This window comes from Apostichopus japonicus, chromosome 1, assembly GCF_037975245.1.
Source record: "Apostichopus japonicus isolate 1M-3 chromosome 1, ASM3797524v1, whole genome shotgun sequence".
NCBI classification, from domain to species: domain Eukaryota; kingdom Metazoa; phylum Echinodermata; class Holothuroidea; order Aspidochirotida; family Stichopodidae; genus Apostichopus; species Apostichopus japonicus.
Window position 1 is genome coordinate 18,092,295 of NC_092561.1, and position 13,216 is coordinate 18,105,510.

The following is a 13,216-nucleotide window of genomic DNA, read 5'->3' on the forward strand; positions in this document are numbered from 1 at the left end:
TGTTATTTTTTTTTACTACGTACTACTTTGCTTATTCAGTTGTGCCAGTCATACTCCATTCTATCAAATATATTCGTCTCTTGAGATGTTTCATGCACTTACATACTATACACACATTTAGATATATTTATTTGTTCTGTTTCAGACGTGGAGAGACCAGCGACTGGTTTGGGATCACAATAGTTTTGAGGGCGTTACGTACATTCATGTGCCTTTTGAAGAAATATGGACACCGAGAATAGTTTTGTCAAATTCGTTAGTCTTAAAATTCCGTTCTATCAATTGTACTAATTAAGATGAATTTTGACTTGTGATTATGATCATCGACACAAGTCTAAGTTTTGCGGCAAACATATGAGGGTGGGGTTGAATAGCATGAGAACTAAATGAAGAGGATAAACACACGCATACAGTAGTAAACTATGAAATTACGTTATTGAAATCAAGCCTATCATCCTGAAACTAAAAAAAAAATTCCTAAGGTATGTAGAAAGAATCAATGCAGTGAATACACACACTCCACACACACACACATAAAAAATAAAAGAAAACAACGTAAACTAAGAGGAAAATAAGTTAAATAACCCAAACCAAAAATTGAAAACAAAAGAAGACCAAATTTGTAACACACACTGGTCTTTACAGTACTAGTAACACATCATCGATAATAATATGCGCTGAGCTGTATGTTTAAGACAAACCACGAGAGTACATGTCCAGCAATGAGAATGATCACTGTCAATTACATGTTAGAAACGCATCGGGTATATTTTACATGTCTTTTTTAAGACGTAACATAGAAATATAAGTTAAAATAATTCTATTAACTTTCTATGATATACATAATTCTATCTACTCTGATACAGACTGAGTTTGGGGTCTCTCGAGTTGGTGTCACCAGGCCGTGGTTTCATAACGCTGACATCAGATGGTATAGTCTCTCTCTCCGCGCCATTCATTCAATCAACTAAATGTCAAATGAAGTAAGTGTTTTTTTTTTGTAATAGATACGAACTATAAATTAGACTACAAAAATTTAAGTCTTTAAACTGAACAGTTGAGAACAAACTTTATTTTTCGGTATTAACGAAAATTAAATGATTAAACTTCGGCAATGCATGTTTAACAACCACAAGGAGAGTCGCGTTTAATAAAGAACAGACATAAATCTTTGGCAGCAAAATTGTACTAGTAGGTAAAATGTCGGTATATGCTAATTTGCTGGTTTTATACAGTTATTACGTGTGTAAAGATATGTTTCATCAATCATATAAACGCTAGCGGAGTTTGTTTTTGTCTTAATGGAGAGATCAGAGAGTGTTTAAGTCACCACAATGGGTGTGTAAACTCCTTAATAAAGAAAACATAACAAGGCATGTACAAATTCAACAGTTTCGTATAACTTTATGCCACACTGATTCGTTAATATTATGGCACTCGTGTGATTGTAATTTATCTAGCCGTGACTGAGTATCCCAGTGAAGGTTATTTCAAACGAAACACAAACTCGTTACTAACGCCAATACAGTTAATCTACAAGTTTTAAATGATCTATAATATATATTTATCTCGAAAATTCAAAGTGCCCTACTCATTTATTTTTCAAGTAATTAGCCGCATTTTTACATGAATTAAAAAGTTCTCCCTGCAAAATAATTTTCTATTGGAAGACGCTTTCTAATCTGCACTGTCTGATATCATTGTTGTTTGAACGGCCTGCATGGGATAAACATTATAGTATGCATACTAGTCTTCATATTAAAATAAATATTTCTCTTTGTCGTATCTTCACTTGCAGCGTCCGCTACTTCCCTTACGATACTCAACGTTGTCGTTTCCATTATGTACCCTTTGAAGATCAATCCAGGCTGAATTTTAGTATGTCGAGAAATGAACCTTATAAAGATTTTGTGAGCACTGAATGGGAGCTTGTGGAAATAACAAAGTACGAAATCGTCATTGGGAACGTGTCAGGAAGTTATTACCCATATGGTATTTTTGAAGTTGTTATCAGACGAGATCCTCATTATTACATAACTGCCCTAGTCATCCCGTCTACATTTCTCTGCCTCTTGTCCTTTGTGGTATTTTTGGCTCCTCCTGATAGCGGCGAGAGGGTATCTTTGGGTGTATCTATGGTTCTTGGCCTCACAGTATTCCAGCTGCTAGTGTCCGATACACTCCCAACAGCAAGCAAACAACCACCTATTCTCAATGGGTACCTTTCAAGTACATTCTTTCTTGCCTCATGGTCGTGCCATTCTCTTTGTTTAACGTCAACATTGCACACGGAGATATCAAACTAACAAATATATTGAAATATCCAGTAATACGTAGAATGCTGCTGGAAGTTCTACCGAGTCTTTTCTTTGTACCAAACTACCTGGACAGGATTAATGTTAGAATGACGCATCAAAAGAAACCACAGGAAGATAAAATAGATGAAGGAATTATGACGAAAGCACCTGTTGTTAAGACGTCCCTTTCGGGGAAAGTTGAACCGGAAGACAAATTCTACGTAGGCGAGAAACTAACCATGTCGGAGAAGGTATGTGTATCGTTCGTCTGTAAATGTACAAGAAATTTACGTAATGGTTATATTGTTGAACAATGAATAAGATATCTCTGATATCTCGAGACTTTGTCCTCTCTTTTACAAGTTAACATTCAACAACATCTCTATCAGCGATTGAAAGGGTAAAATACACTGTTAATTTATTTGGAAAGAAATTTATCAACTGTTTCAGGACAAATATACCGCTAAATTCCGCCTTAAGTGTACTTTTCAGCAATCATCTTTGATAAGAGCAAGTTTAACAAATTTAAAGCAATAATGATGATGATGATGATGATGATGATGATGATGATGATGATGATGATGATGATGATGATGATGATGATGATGATGATGATGATGATGATGATGATGATGATGATGATGATGATGATGATGATGATGATGATGATGATGATGATGATGATGATGATAATGATAATGATGATGGTGATTAATTTTCACGACGCTTAAACGACCACAAATGCGGGAGAAACCCACAAAGACTTACGCTTTACAACTTACGCTGTAATTGTCTGAGCGTAAAATAATTTCTTCGTTTGAATGTGGGTTTCTGCCTAATCGTTTACGATCGTTTATTTTGATTGATTTCCTATGCAGGTAAAACTTGCATCTCGCACACTTGGTTTGGTAATGGACAGGATTTTCCTGCTCTGCTTTTTAATCGCTTTTGGTGTTGTACTTGTTGTCACATTGGCAGAGTTCGCATCACTGTATGGAGATGACTAATCTATGTGTATAACTTGTTATTGAACTTATTTGATTTTGATGTTGTACTTGATAAAAAAAAAATGGAATTTTGGTGTTCGCCCCGGAACAACACAAATTATTAACAGTTTTTTTTAAAGTAAGTAAAGTCTCCAACAATGTGTTTAATGGAAAAGCAGAACAGATGACATCAAAGACATAATTTTGGAGACAAAATTGTGAATATAATCTCACATTGAAATGAAGTTGAAGAATGTATTCCTGGGCGATATAGCGTACATCCAAAGTTGCTAATGTAGTAGGTAAAAGCCTTTGGAGTTACTATTGGAAGTATTTTCAAGATTGATGATAATATTGCACCACGGCAGTGCATTGTAGTGATGTGGGATACAACGGTCTCGTTTCTTCAGGAAAATTAATTCACGTTATATTTTCATTGTTCTTTACTTATACAATTGATGAATCCTACAAGGAAGTGAAGTCATGTTTGTATTGTAATAAACTCCTTTAATCATAGTTTACCAACACACAATAACTTCCTTCCACACAATTGAATATTTTAAATGTAATATAATTATTTTTAAATTTTACTTTTACTGGTTGAAAACGGAACAAATGAGCAAAAGTCATTCGCGTTGTTTACATACAAGATGTTTTTTCTAAATGAATTCACCGAGATAGATTGAACAACATGCTATATGGTGTATCTCAGTACAGGGGAAAGGAATTGGACTTAAATACTTAGTTGTACAAGCTAATGGCATTGCACAGCAATCTGAAGTAATACATTTAGCAACACATTAAATATTTTATTGATGCAACTTGAGGGCAGTACAAGTAACGCGAGTCATTATTTTATTGTGATCAACTGTTCTAACCACAATTTAACTACATCAACAATATTTTCCCTTGACAAAATCGCTTTGAACAAGAGTTATAAAAGTTATAATTCTACTGTAAAAGAAACAAACTAAATCACTTGGTGTGTGTTAGTTAACCATTAGGTCACATGTTATTGAAGAATCGGCTTATTGATCATAACTTGAATAAACTATGATCTTTATATCTCAGCACAGGAAGCTATCACCCCATGATTTGTCCTTTTTTTGCTTCTAGCAATCAGAGTCCATTTAAACGTCGGCTATTGTAAATTAATAATCTAAACTACTAAAAGCCCATCAATATATCAGTCAAAATAACCACTGTACGCTATTTTCATAACAATTCACACGAACAAGTTTTTAAAGGTTGGGTTTTTTTAATAAAGTAGCGGATTTAATGGATAGAGAAGTGGTGTTTCAAAAGACAAGAGGGATTTTAAGGAGCAAAAAAATAAGTTAAACAATTGTTATTAACGAGAGAGCCGATCGATATCTGAAAATGGTTAAGCAACCATTTAATTATCTGGTTGGCTACATGATATGTTTACCACAGGAAATTACCACCCAACTGTGTTTGCTTATTTTAAGTGAGAAGGTCCCTATTGGAATTATGTTTCCCATTTAGTAGCAATATATAATTCGTCCGCCAAACTTAGATTTCAGTTTATTCTAACAGAAGAGAACAGTTTGTGAAAGAGTCATCTTTTCAAATTACCTTCATTTACTGGTGACATCTACCGCTTGTCGACTTCCATTTGTTTTTAACTTCATCTGTGGGCTATGAAGTTGTACGTTATCTTACTCATTATCGCCGCACCTCGTGAGTTTATTACATATATTCATATATTCACAGATATAATACGAGGCAGTTAACACATTAAAGAAATTAAAATGGAAGCCCAGGGCGGGAACGACTGACAAGGAACAAAGTCTTGGCAGTTATTTTCCTGCTTTTTAAATCAGTCATTACTTTTAGAATACTTGTATTTATTTAGTAACTAACTAGTTTTTTGAACTGAGATAGAATGGTGTTCCTGTTAAGAAAAAGCATTGTTTATATTTATGAGGGTCATTCTTAATGCCACCAAGCATTTGTAAACCTTCCAAACGAATCAAAATATTGGGTTTGGTTGGTATCATCATCTCTGAAAATGTTATTATCGGGTGATTGCACTTCTTGGATATCATTAACAATTGGTTACATTTTAGAAAGAATAGTCTTGTCTTTGAAATGAAAAAAAAAACAATTGTTTATATTACAATACAATATTAATTGCTGAATCGTTACAATTTGCAAAACTTATGTATCTCAGTTATATCTGTTGCTGTGAGAATTTATTACAGTTTTAAATATGTTAGAAAGGTATTTCATCGTTGAAATTCATAATTTTACACATCTTTCCGCATTTTATGATATATATTAGATATATATATATGTATATATGTATATATATATATATATATATTATATATAAATATGTATATATATTAGATATATATGTATATATATATATATTAATATATATATATATAAATATATATATATAAATATATATATATATATATAAATATATATATATATATATATATATATATATATATATATATATGTATGTATTTGATGCGTAATTGTCACAAATGTTATTGCTTAAAATCTTACACCTAAAAGAAGCTTTTTCTAGAAAAAATGCAGAGGGAAGGATTCGAGAACATGTCTTTAACCAGCCGGGATATTCTCCCAGAGAAAGACCAGTCCTAAATGCCAGCGATCCTGTCGATGTAAAATTAGAGGTGCTAATTTACGCCATGGTAGATTTGGTGAGTAATCAAAACAATATTTAAACTTAAAAAAAAAAACTGTTTATGTCTTCACTTTATTTCTCTTTTTCCAGGTGTACAAATATTAAGACATGAATGAGTTATAATAAATAATGTTATGCTTTACCTCTATGCTGACTGATTGAAATGCTAGATTTATTTGAAAAATAAGCTAGTTATCAATAATTTATAAAGTATAATATAATATGTCAATTAATTGGAAATCAAATTACAGGTTTTATTTTGTAAATCATTTGTTGCAAACCATTGAAATTCAAAATAATAAATGGTAGATGTTTATTATTTTTTTACCAAACATTTATGAAATATTTGAAAATCAGTTATTTTTTATATGTGATAGCGTTTTTTTCAATTGCTTTTTAAATTTTAACAGTTTAAAAATACTTTTATGAATTTAATTATTTAAAATCATTTGAAATCCAGGTATAAATAGTAACGCTGTTATTTTTCGTTTTTATTACTTTTGTGAAATTCAGTTTATGGTGTTATTACATTGTTTTACTTACAGAACGAAAAGGATCAGACGGTAACCACAGCCTCCTGGATAACGTTGGTAAAGTTTTGTCACATGCTAATTACAATAAAAATTAATTATAAAAAAGTACATACTAAAATTAATTACGATACTACGTCACGCTTCCTATAAAATGAAAAACTAATCTACAAACCGTTTCAAGGAACTCGACGTAAGGCCTTGGTATAGATTTACCAGTCTTTGATTGATATCTCATCAGAACCTTTAACTTCCGGTAATTACAGACATTTACCGTGAATCGATCACAAATAACGAAGTACTTCATCAACTTAGCATCTCAATAAGTTAGACTTTCCACAGTCCTTGATAAACATAATAGTCGAGCTTTATCAGGAATGAAATTTCATAAAATACGTTAGTCTAATTATAAGTCTGACATGTACGTGCAAAATGAATACGAATTGTTTTGTATTGTATAATATGATCCATTGAACACACTTAGCGCTTTAATTCGGCCTATAATAATTCCTTAAATGGAAGGTTTTAATGTCAAGTGCATACGACTGTGCATATGTGCAAATTTAATTCATTTAATGAATATTAAATTTATTTCCATTTAATCAAAATATGTTTACTTATCTTGAAATTAATATCTAAGCAGAAAGGAAAAACATAGTAATGATATTGTGTTTACTTAATTTATTTCTTTTTTTCTTTTTTTTTTCTTTAAAGGACAATAATATAGTCGGCAGGTTTTGGTGATCGAAAAATTCGATTCATTTCATGAAAGTTAATTTTAATTAAATGATCATAATGAAAGTTGAATTAACAGCTGATAAAGAGAGACTATTACTGTCATTTAATTCACTCTGAAGTACTGTAGCCTTTTGTCACCCGTATTTGTTTTTTAAGAACGAGGAAATATTTCAAAGTGCCAAATGGATATTTAATTTTCAATTGTTACACGCATGCAAATGGTTACGATAAATTCATTTTTCTTCTAATGTTGGGAGAAGCAGACCATTAAAATGATGTGACAGTATCTCTAAAAACATTTTAATAATAAACGCACACTGGTAGTAAGGTACAGAATGCCTAAATGTATATACAAAATGAAAGTAAGCTATCATAATAATTCATTTTTAGAAAAGAAAAAACAAACATGCAGCAATTTCTTTTATTCGTAAAAGGAGTTGTGTATACGCCTTGTAATAGATACACATTAAAAAAGTAATAAGTGTCAACCAAGAACATTTACCTGCAGCTGTCCAGTATGCCATTTTCAATTTTTTATTTAAGGGGAGGAGGCTGTAAGATTCAGACTATTCCCCCCTGCGTACAATCATGTATTTATCTCATGTCTATAGACTTGGCGAGACGAACGACTAACTTGGGATCCCAATGAATTCGAAGGCTCTGACAACGTTGTTGTATACTTCGATGAAATTTGGACACCATCTATAGTTCTCACACATGCGTAAGTAACTCAAACAAATATGTATTTTAAAGACATTTACAGAAATGAATGAAATCATTGTGAGGTTACTAGTGGGATTACTAGTTACTAGTCAATTTCTAAGTTTGGAATTTCGAATTTGATTTTAGAGATTAGCACAAGAAACTCGAAGAAGTATATGATCGTTAATACCTCAGTTGACTCGCTGACATGTGGAATAAATTGCCCTACAATCATTTGTTTCTACCGATGGCGTAGAAAATCAATTCACATCATAATAAGGATAAAGCATTTGAGCGACATAGGCGTAGGAGGTGGTCTGCTGGGGGGGGGGGGGGGGGGCTACAGCCCCCAACCAAGATTTTTGGTGAAAATTCGGGCAATATGCTGAGAATTTTTTGGTCACCTACTGAAAGAAGACAAATTTGCAGTGTGTTTTCAATTTTTTGTGTGAAAATTCGGCCAATATGCTGAGAATTTTTCGGGCACCTACTGAAAGAAGAGTAATTTGCAATGTGTTTTTCAATAGTTAAACTGATATTGTTATTATCGTTATTATTGTAACGACTTCCCCAATAATTAAAACCAATATGGAAGGGTAATAACACGGAAAATATAACCAAAATTCTTCGCGCGCTCCGCGCGCGTTCAACATCTTATTGTGCATATCATATAGTATTCATCGGTTAGTGGCACGTGATGCAATAACCGATGAATGCCTATATGATATGCACATTAACTTGTTGAACGCGCGCGGAGCGCGCGAAAAATTTGGTTAAATTTTTCGGGCAAGTCGTTACAGCCCCCCCCCCCCCCCAAATCAAATTAGGCTCCTACGCCTATGATGAGCGATCTCATCACAAGGAAAATGGTTTTTGTTCTATGTTGACATAAAGATAACTTTCAGTGGAAAATTATATAATTTGACGCCTCGTATTGAAAATGTTACTTTTCATTTAATTCACAGTATGGTATTGGACGGAATGCAGGTAGTCGCGGCGGACAGGGGTACCATCAAATTGTATTACGATGGTTCAGTGGATTTAGGAGGTCCTTATGTTCAAACTACACAATGCCAAATGATGTAAGAAATATATCTATTTATGAACTCGGTGATTTAAATTGGTCATCATGTACATGTGGTATGACTCTGCGGGTTGTTCACCCTCACTTAGTTCCATTACTGACTTGTTTTTAACTGAATATGACATATAGATAGCAAATAATGGCTTAATATTGATGTGCACATAATTATTTATCTTTGAAAGCTAACCTTTTGCCCTTAAGGCAAACAAAACATTTAAGAGCATATAAGAACAAATGCAGCAATGGCTCTTGTTCATGCTATGGACCATCGTTCAAAGAGTGCATATTGACGGTATTGATGGTAATATCATATCAATAAAACAGTGTAATAATAAAGAGATAATCAGCCTTCGTTAATCATATTATAATCATTTGCTCATCAACTTCTTGTCAACTGTTACCGCCAAGTATTTTAATCATTTGACGGTAGAAGGGACGTAAGATAAGTAAACATGTTAGTACAATGGTAAGAACAAGTACTTAAACAATAGGTTTTATTTTTGACTAGCACCGCGTACTCCATTCCGTTTGGTCTGCTAACTGCTCTTGTTTACAGAATTATAATAAGTTTAAAAATGTCGAGTCGTTCAATTGTATAGTCACAGCCTCGCCTTACCTGTACAACAGAGACTCTTTCCCCCCACCCGATACTCATACCCGAAAGCTGGTGCAGCAACTACAGTTTATGTCCCACAACCGTGCTTCAGTTATAACAATGTTGTTTTCGTAACACGGTAAGGTGGCACTGTAAAAACTGATAACTTGTTCCCATGTTAGACAAAGAACCGCGTGACTGCACAAGAAGTCTATGAATATGATAATGCCTACGGGAGGAAGTAAAGGATGTACGTTATCGCTTGATTTCATGCCAAACCCCTCTTTAAATTTCGCCAATTTGTCATGCCGAGAATGAAGAGACTGAGACAAAACAAATAGATACTACTTCATTTTAGAATCGCGTATTAAAGAACTCACTCTAAATGGTTGGTACAGCAACTACTGTCCATGTCCCACAACCATGCATCGGTAGTTACTGCTTTGTGTTCATAACACGATAACATGCGTTACAGGACATTTACAGTATACTTACTGTACCAGCTTGAGTATCGGCTACCTTTTCTTGTAAACCACGGGCGTTACTGACACAACCTAGGTTGAAACTTGTTCAAAAATTGACCTAACCCTAACCCACCTTACAAAGACGGGCAAGAGAAGTACATTGTCATGATTGTATGGTTCTGTACTTCAAAATAACAAATTTCTTAAGACTGTCAAAATCTAACGCACAGTGGGGCTTTCATTGGGTTAATTGGTAAAAACCTTTAACATGCTAATTAACGAAGCAAAGTTAACAGCTGCAGCCAATATTGGAAACAATGGACACCATGTACAAAATATAACTTGTATTCACTCCGCTATTTCAAGATGGCAATAATGCTTAAATTTAAACATACTTGAATAATGCAAAACGTTTGGATGTAAAAATCACTAATCTACAGTTTGTTTTTCCAATTTAGTTACATAAAACTGATAAAACTTGTATTAAATTTTGCTTCCCGATCTACTACACATTTTATCTTTGTCTTTTGATTTCAGAATCTACTATTTTCCTTTCGATACTCAGACATGTTTATTAAGTTTCAGCCCTGAGAATCAGTCTACAAAAGATATGAATTTTACAGCGACTACGTCACCTCAGCCGTCAAATATTGTGAGCAACCAATGGGAGCTTTTATCATTTAGCGCGGCCAATTATCAAGTTGATGTGGAATCTCATGAAACTTTGCAAACTTATCAAGGTGCTGTCTTCTTCTTCACTTTGAAACGAGATCCAAACTATTACATCACAACAATCGTGATTCCATCTACCTTACTGTGTCTGATGTCGTTTGCGACGTTTTTAGCACCGCCTGACAGCGGTGAAAGGATCGGACTTGGTGTATCAATGGTCCTAGGTCTCACTGTGTTTCAACTACTGGTCACCAATATACTACCAACTGCGAGCAAAAACGGTCCACTTATTTCTTCATATCTTACAAATACCTTCGTCCTTTCGTGTCTCGCCGTACCTTTCTCTTTGTTCAACATAATAATCGCATATGGAGACAGCAAAATTTCAGTTCTGAAGCGACCGAGATTTAGGAAACTCTTACTAGAGACTTTACCCAGATTACTCTTCTTGACAACGTACAGGGAAAGGGTTGAAGAAGAATTTGGTATTGTGAGCAAGGATAGCGACATAGTAACCATGGCAACGGTGGAAGAATTACCTACCAATAAGGTACAACCCATGCAAACAATTCCAGCTACAATATCTGAAACACTGAGTTACCTGGAAAAGGTAAATATTTTAGTAGGGGGTCACGTAAGGGTGGTGTGGTATGGAGTTTCTTCTTTGATAAAACAATATATTGCTCAATAGTCAGGAGTTGGTCCCTAAAATATCGTCTATGAGGAATGGGGTGTGGTTACAAAACAGTAAAAACAAAATAGCACAAAAAAGCGTTATAAATAAAATTGATAGTCAATTTATACCTTAGAATATTCCACAGATCAATACAAACACATGCATTCACTGCAACGACATCAGGACTATACCGGCCTTTAAAATATCCTAATAGCTTACCTGTCCTGACCCATGATTTTATTAAATGATAGAAATGAACACATAATAAATAAATATCTGACTATTGTAATCAAGTATGACCCAATTTGATTCATACACAGCAATATATAAATTACTGAAACAGTAAGACAGTTACTTTTGACCTAAAAACTTCATTACCATGCACACCATCCTACCCACAAATTTAAAACAATTTAAAACGGATTTACGTATGTAAGAAAACCTTTATTTCGTTTTTAGATACAGATTCTTTTTACAGAATGAAACAGAACCAAATATTTTGCACAAAAGAACCAATATAAAGTAGGTAATAATGTAGTACAAAGAAGGACATTAGATAATTTGAAACCATTCTTTTACAAAGTCTTGAATGTAATTCAAATTAAGATTGTGTTTGACGTCATGCTTTCATATTCTGTGATGTCAATCACATGAACAACTACTGTTGTGTTGCACTTTTGTGTTGATTTGTGACTGATTTGTGGCAATTATTGCAGTTCCGCTAGATGATAACGATATTTTTAGTGATAATTAAACGAAAGAAATAAAACTAAAAGAAAGTTCAATTCAATTCAAATTGTATAGTATCTAATAAACAAAGTATATTTTTACAAAATCAAATTCAAAATTCAAATTTATTAATTTATAAAGCGTTAAATCTGTAAAATACATTCTAAAACGCTGTACAATAGTAAAACTACATATGAATATAATGATCCAATAATTTTCTATCAGCTTTATATTGCTTTTGTGAGAAAACAATGAAAGAAATACTAAACAAAAAATAGTCATTTCATTTCATATTTCTTTTGCAGAGAAAACTCGAAGCTCGGATAGTGGGATTGGTGATGGACAGACTGGTATTACTCTGTTTTCTAATTGCTTACATGATCATTGTCATTATTGTCGTCTTGAAGTTTCGCTCATTAAATGACATGATTATGGTTGAAATTACAAAATAAAACTTTATTGATTGTAAGGATGGTGTATGTAAGCAAAATACCGTAGTTTTGTGGTATAGTACAATTTAGTATCATAATGTGTCCTTATATAAGATATTCATGTTTCTATCTAATTAATTTAAACTTAAATACTATCATTCGTTTGGACATATGATGTTCAAATGCAACAGGTTACAAAAGCATCTCGGCACAAATAGGTTTCTGTTTATCGTTCTGGTCGAATTGTTCTTCCCCTTGTCATGCAACGCTTCTTTAAATTTGGCACCACCGATGTTCTAAATTCCTACGTGCAAAGTTTTTGTTTGTATTGGTTTGCGCATTTAGCTACAGTGTGACGATTATCTTAAGTCGTGGCTTTCATTTCAAATTTTAAGTTTCGGACTGACCAACATATACTTGCAATAGTAAAGGATGCATCTGTAGCGTCTCGATGTAATATTTTCCCAGGTTTCCTCCGTAATTTCCTCCATTTTTTGTAACTAAAATCTCTTAAATTTGCACATATTTTCATATTCATCTCTGGATACATGCTTCTTTAATTTTATTGGAAATATATTTGTTTTAGCAGACAGGTAAATTTAAATACCTTAACTTATAATGTTGCTCAT

At 33.2% G+C, this 13,216-nt stretch overlaps 1 protein-coding gene across 3 annotated transcripts; it reads left to right on the forward strand.

The window, feature by feature from the left end:
- The first annotated feature begins 2,302 nt into the window (after positions 1-2,302).
- Positions 2,303-13,197, forward strand: LOC139965865 (acetylcholine receptor subunit beta-like). Of its 3 annotated transcripts, XM_071968653.1 has the most exons (9): positions 2,303-2,548; positions 3,176-4,984; positions 5,834-5,982; positions 6,512-6,556; positions 7,846-7,955; positions 8,902-9,018; positions 10,617-11,361; positions 11,893-11,949; positions 12,462-12,581. In XM_071968653.1, the coding sequence occupies exons 2-8, from the start codon at positions 4,945-4,947 to the stop codon at positions 11,908-11,910; spliced, it is 1,224 nt and encodes a 407-aa protein (XP_071824754.1). In that variant the 5' UTR covers positions 2,303-2,548; positions 3,176-4,944; the 3' UTR covers positions 11,911-11,949; positions 12,462-12,581. The 3 variants fall into 3 exon arrangements, with proteins under 3 accessions (XP_071824754.1, XP_071824735.1, XP_071824818.1); XM_071968634.1 differs by lacking the exon at positions 11,893-11,949 and having other exon boundaries at positions 12,462-13,197; XM_071968717.1 differs by lacking the exon at positions 11,893-11,949 and having other exon boundaries at positions 5,847-5,982; positions 12,462-13,197.
- Positions 13,198-13,216: the final 19 nt, after the last annotated feature.

What these genes read in the sequence shown, in the direction of transcription:
- LOC139965865 (XM_071968634.1), top strand. Translation starts at nt 4,945, where the DNA reads ATGAAGTTGTACGTTATCTTACTCATTATCGCCGCACCTC. An exon ending in TTTACGCCATGGTAGATTTG is followed by an intron (nt 5,983 to 6,511) that starts GTGAGTAATCAA and finishes TTTTACTTACAG; the next exon opens with AACGAAAAGGATCAGACGGT. An exon ending in CACTGAGTTACCTGGAAAAG is followed by an intron (nt 11,362 to 12,461) that starts GTAAATATTTTA and finishes TTTCTTTTGCAG; the next exon opens with AGAAAACTCGAAGCTCGGAT.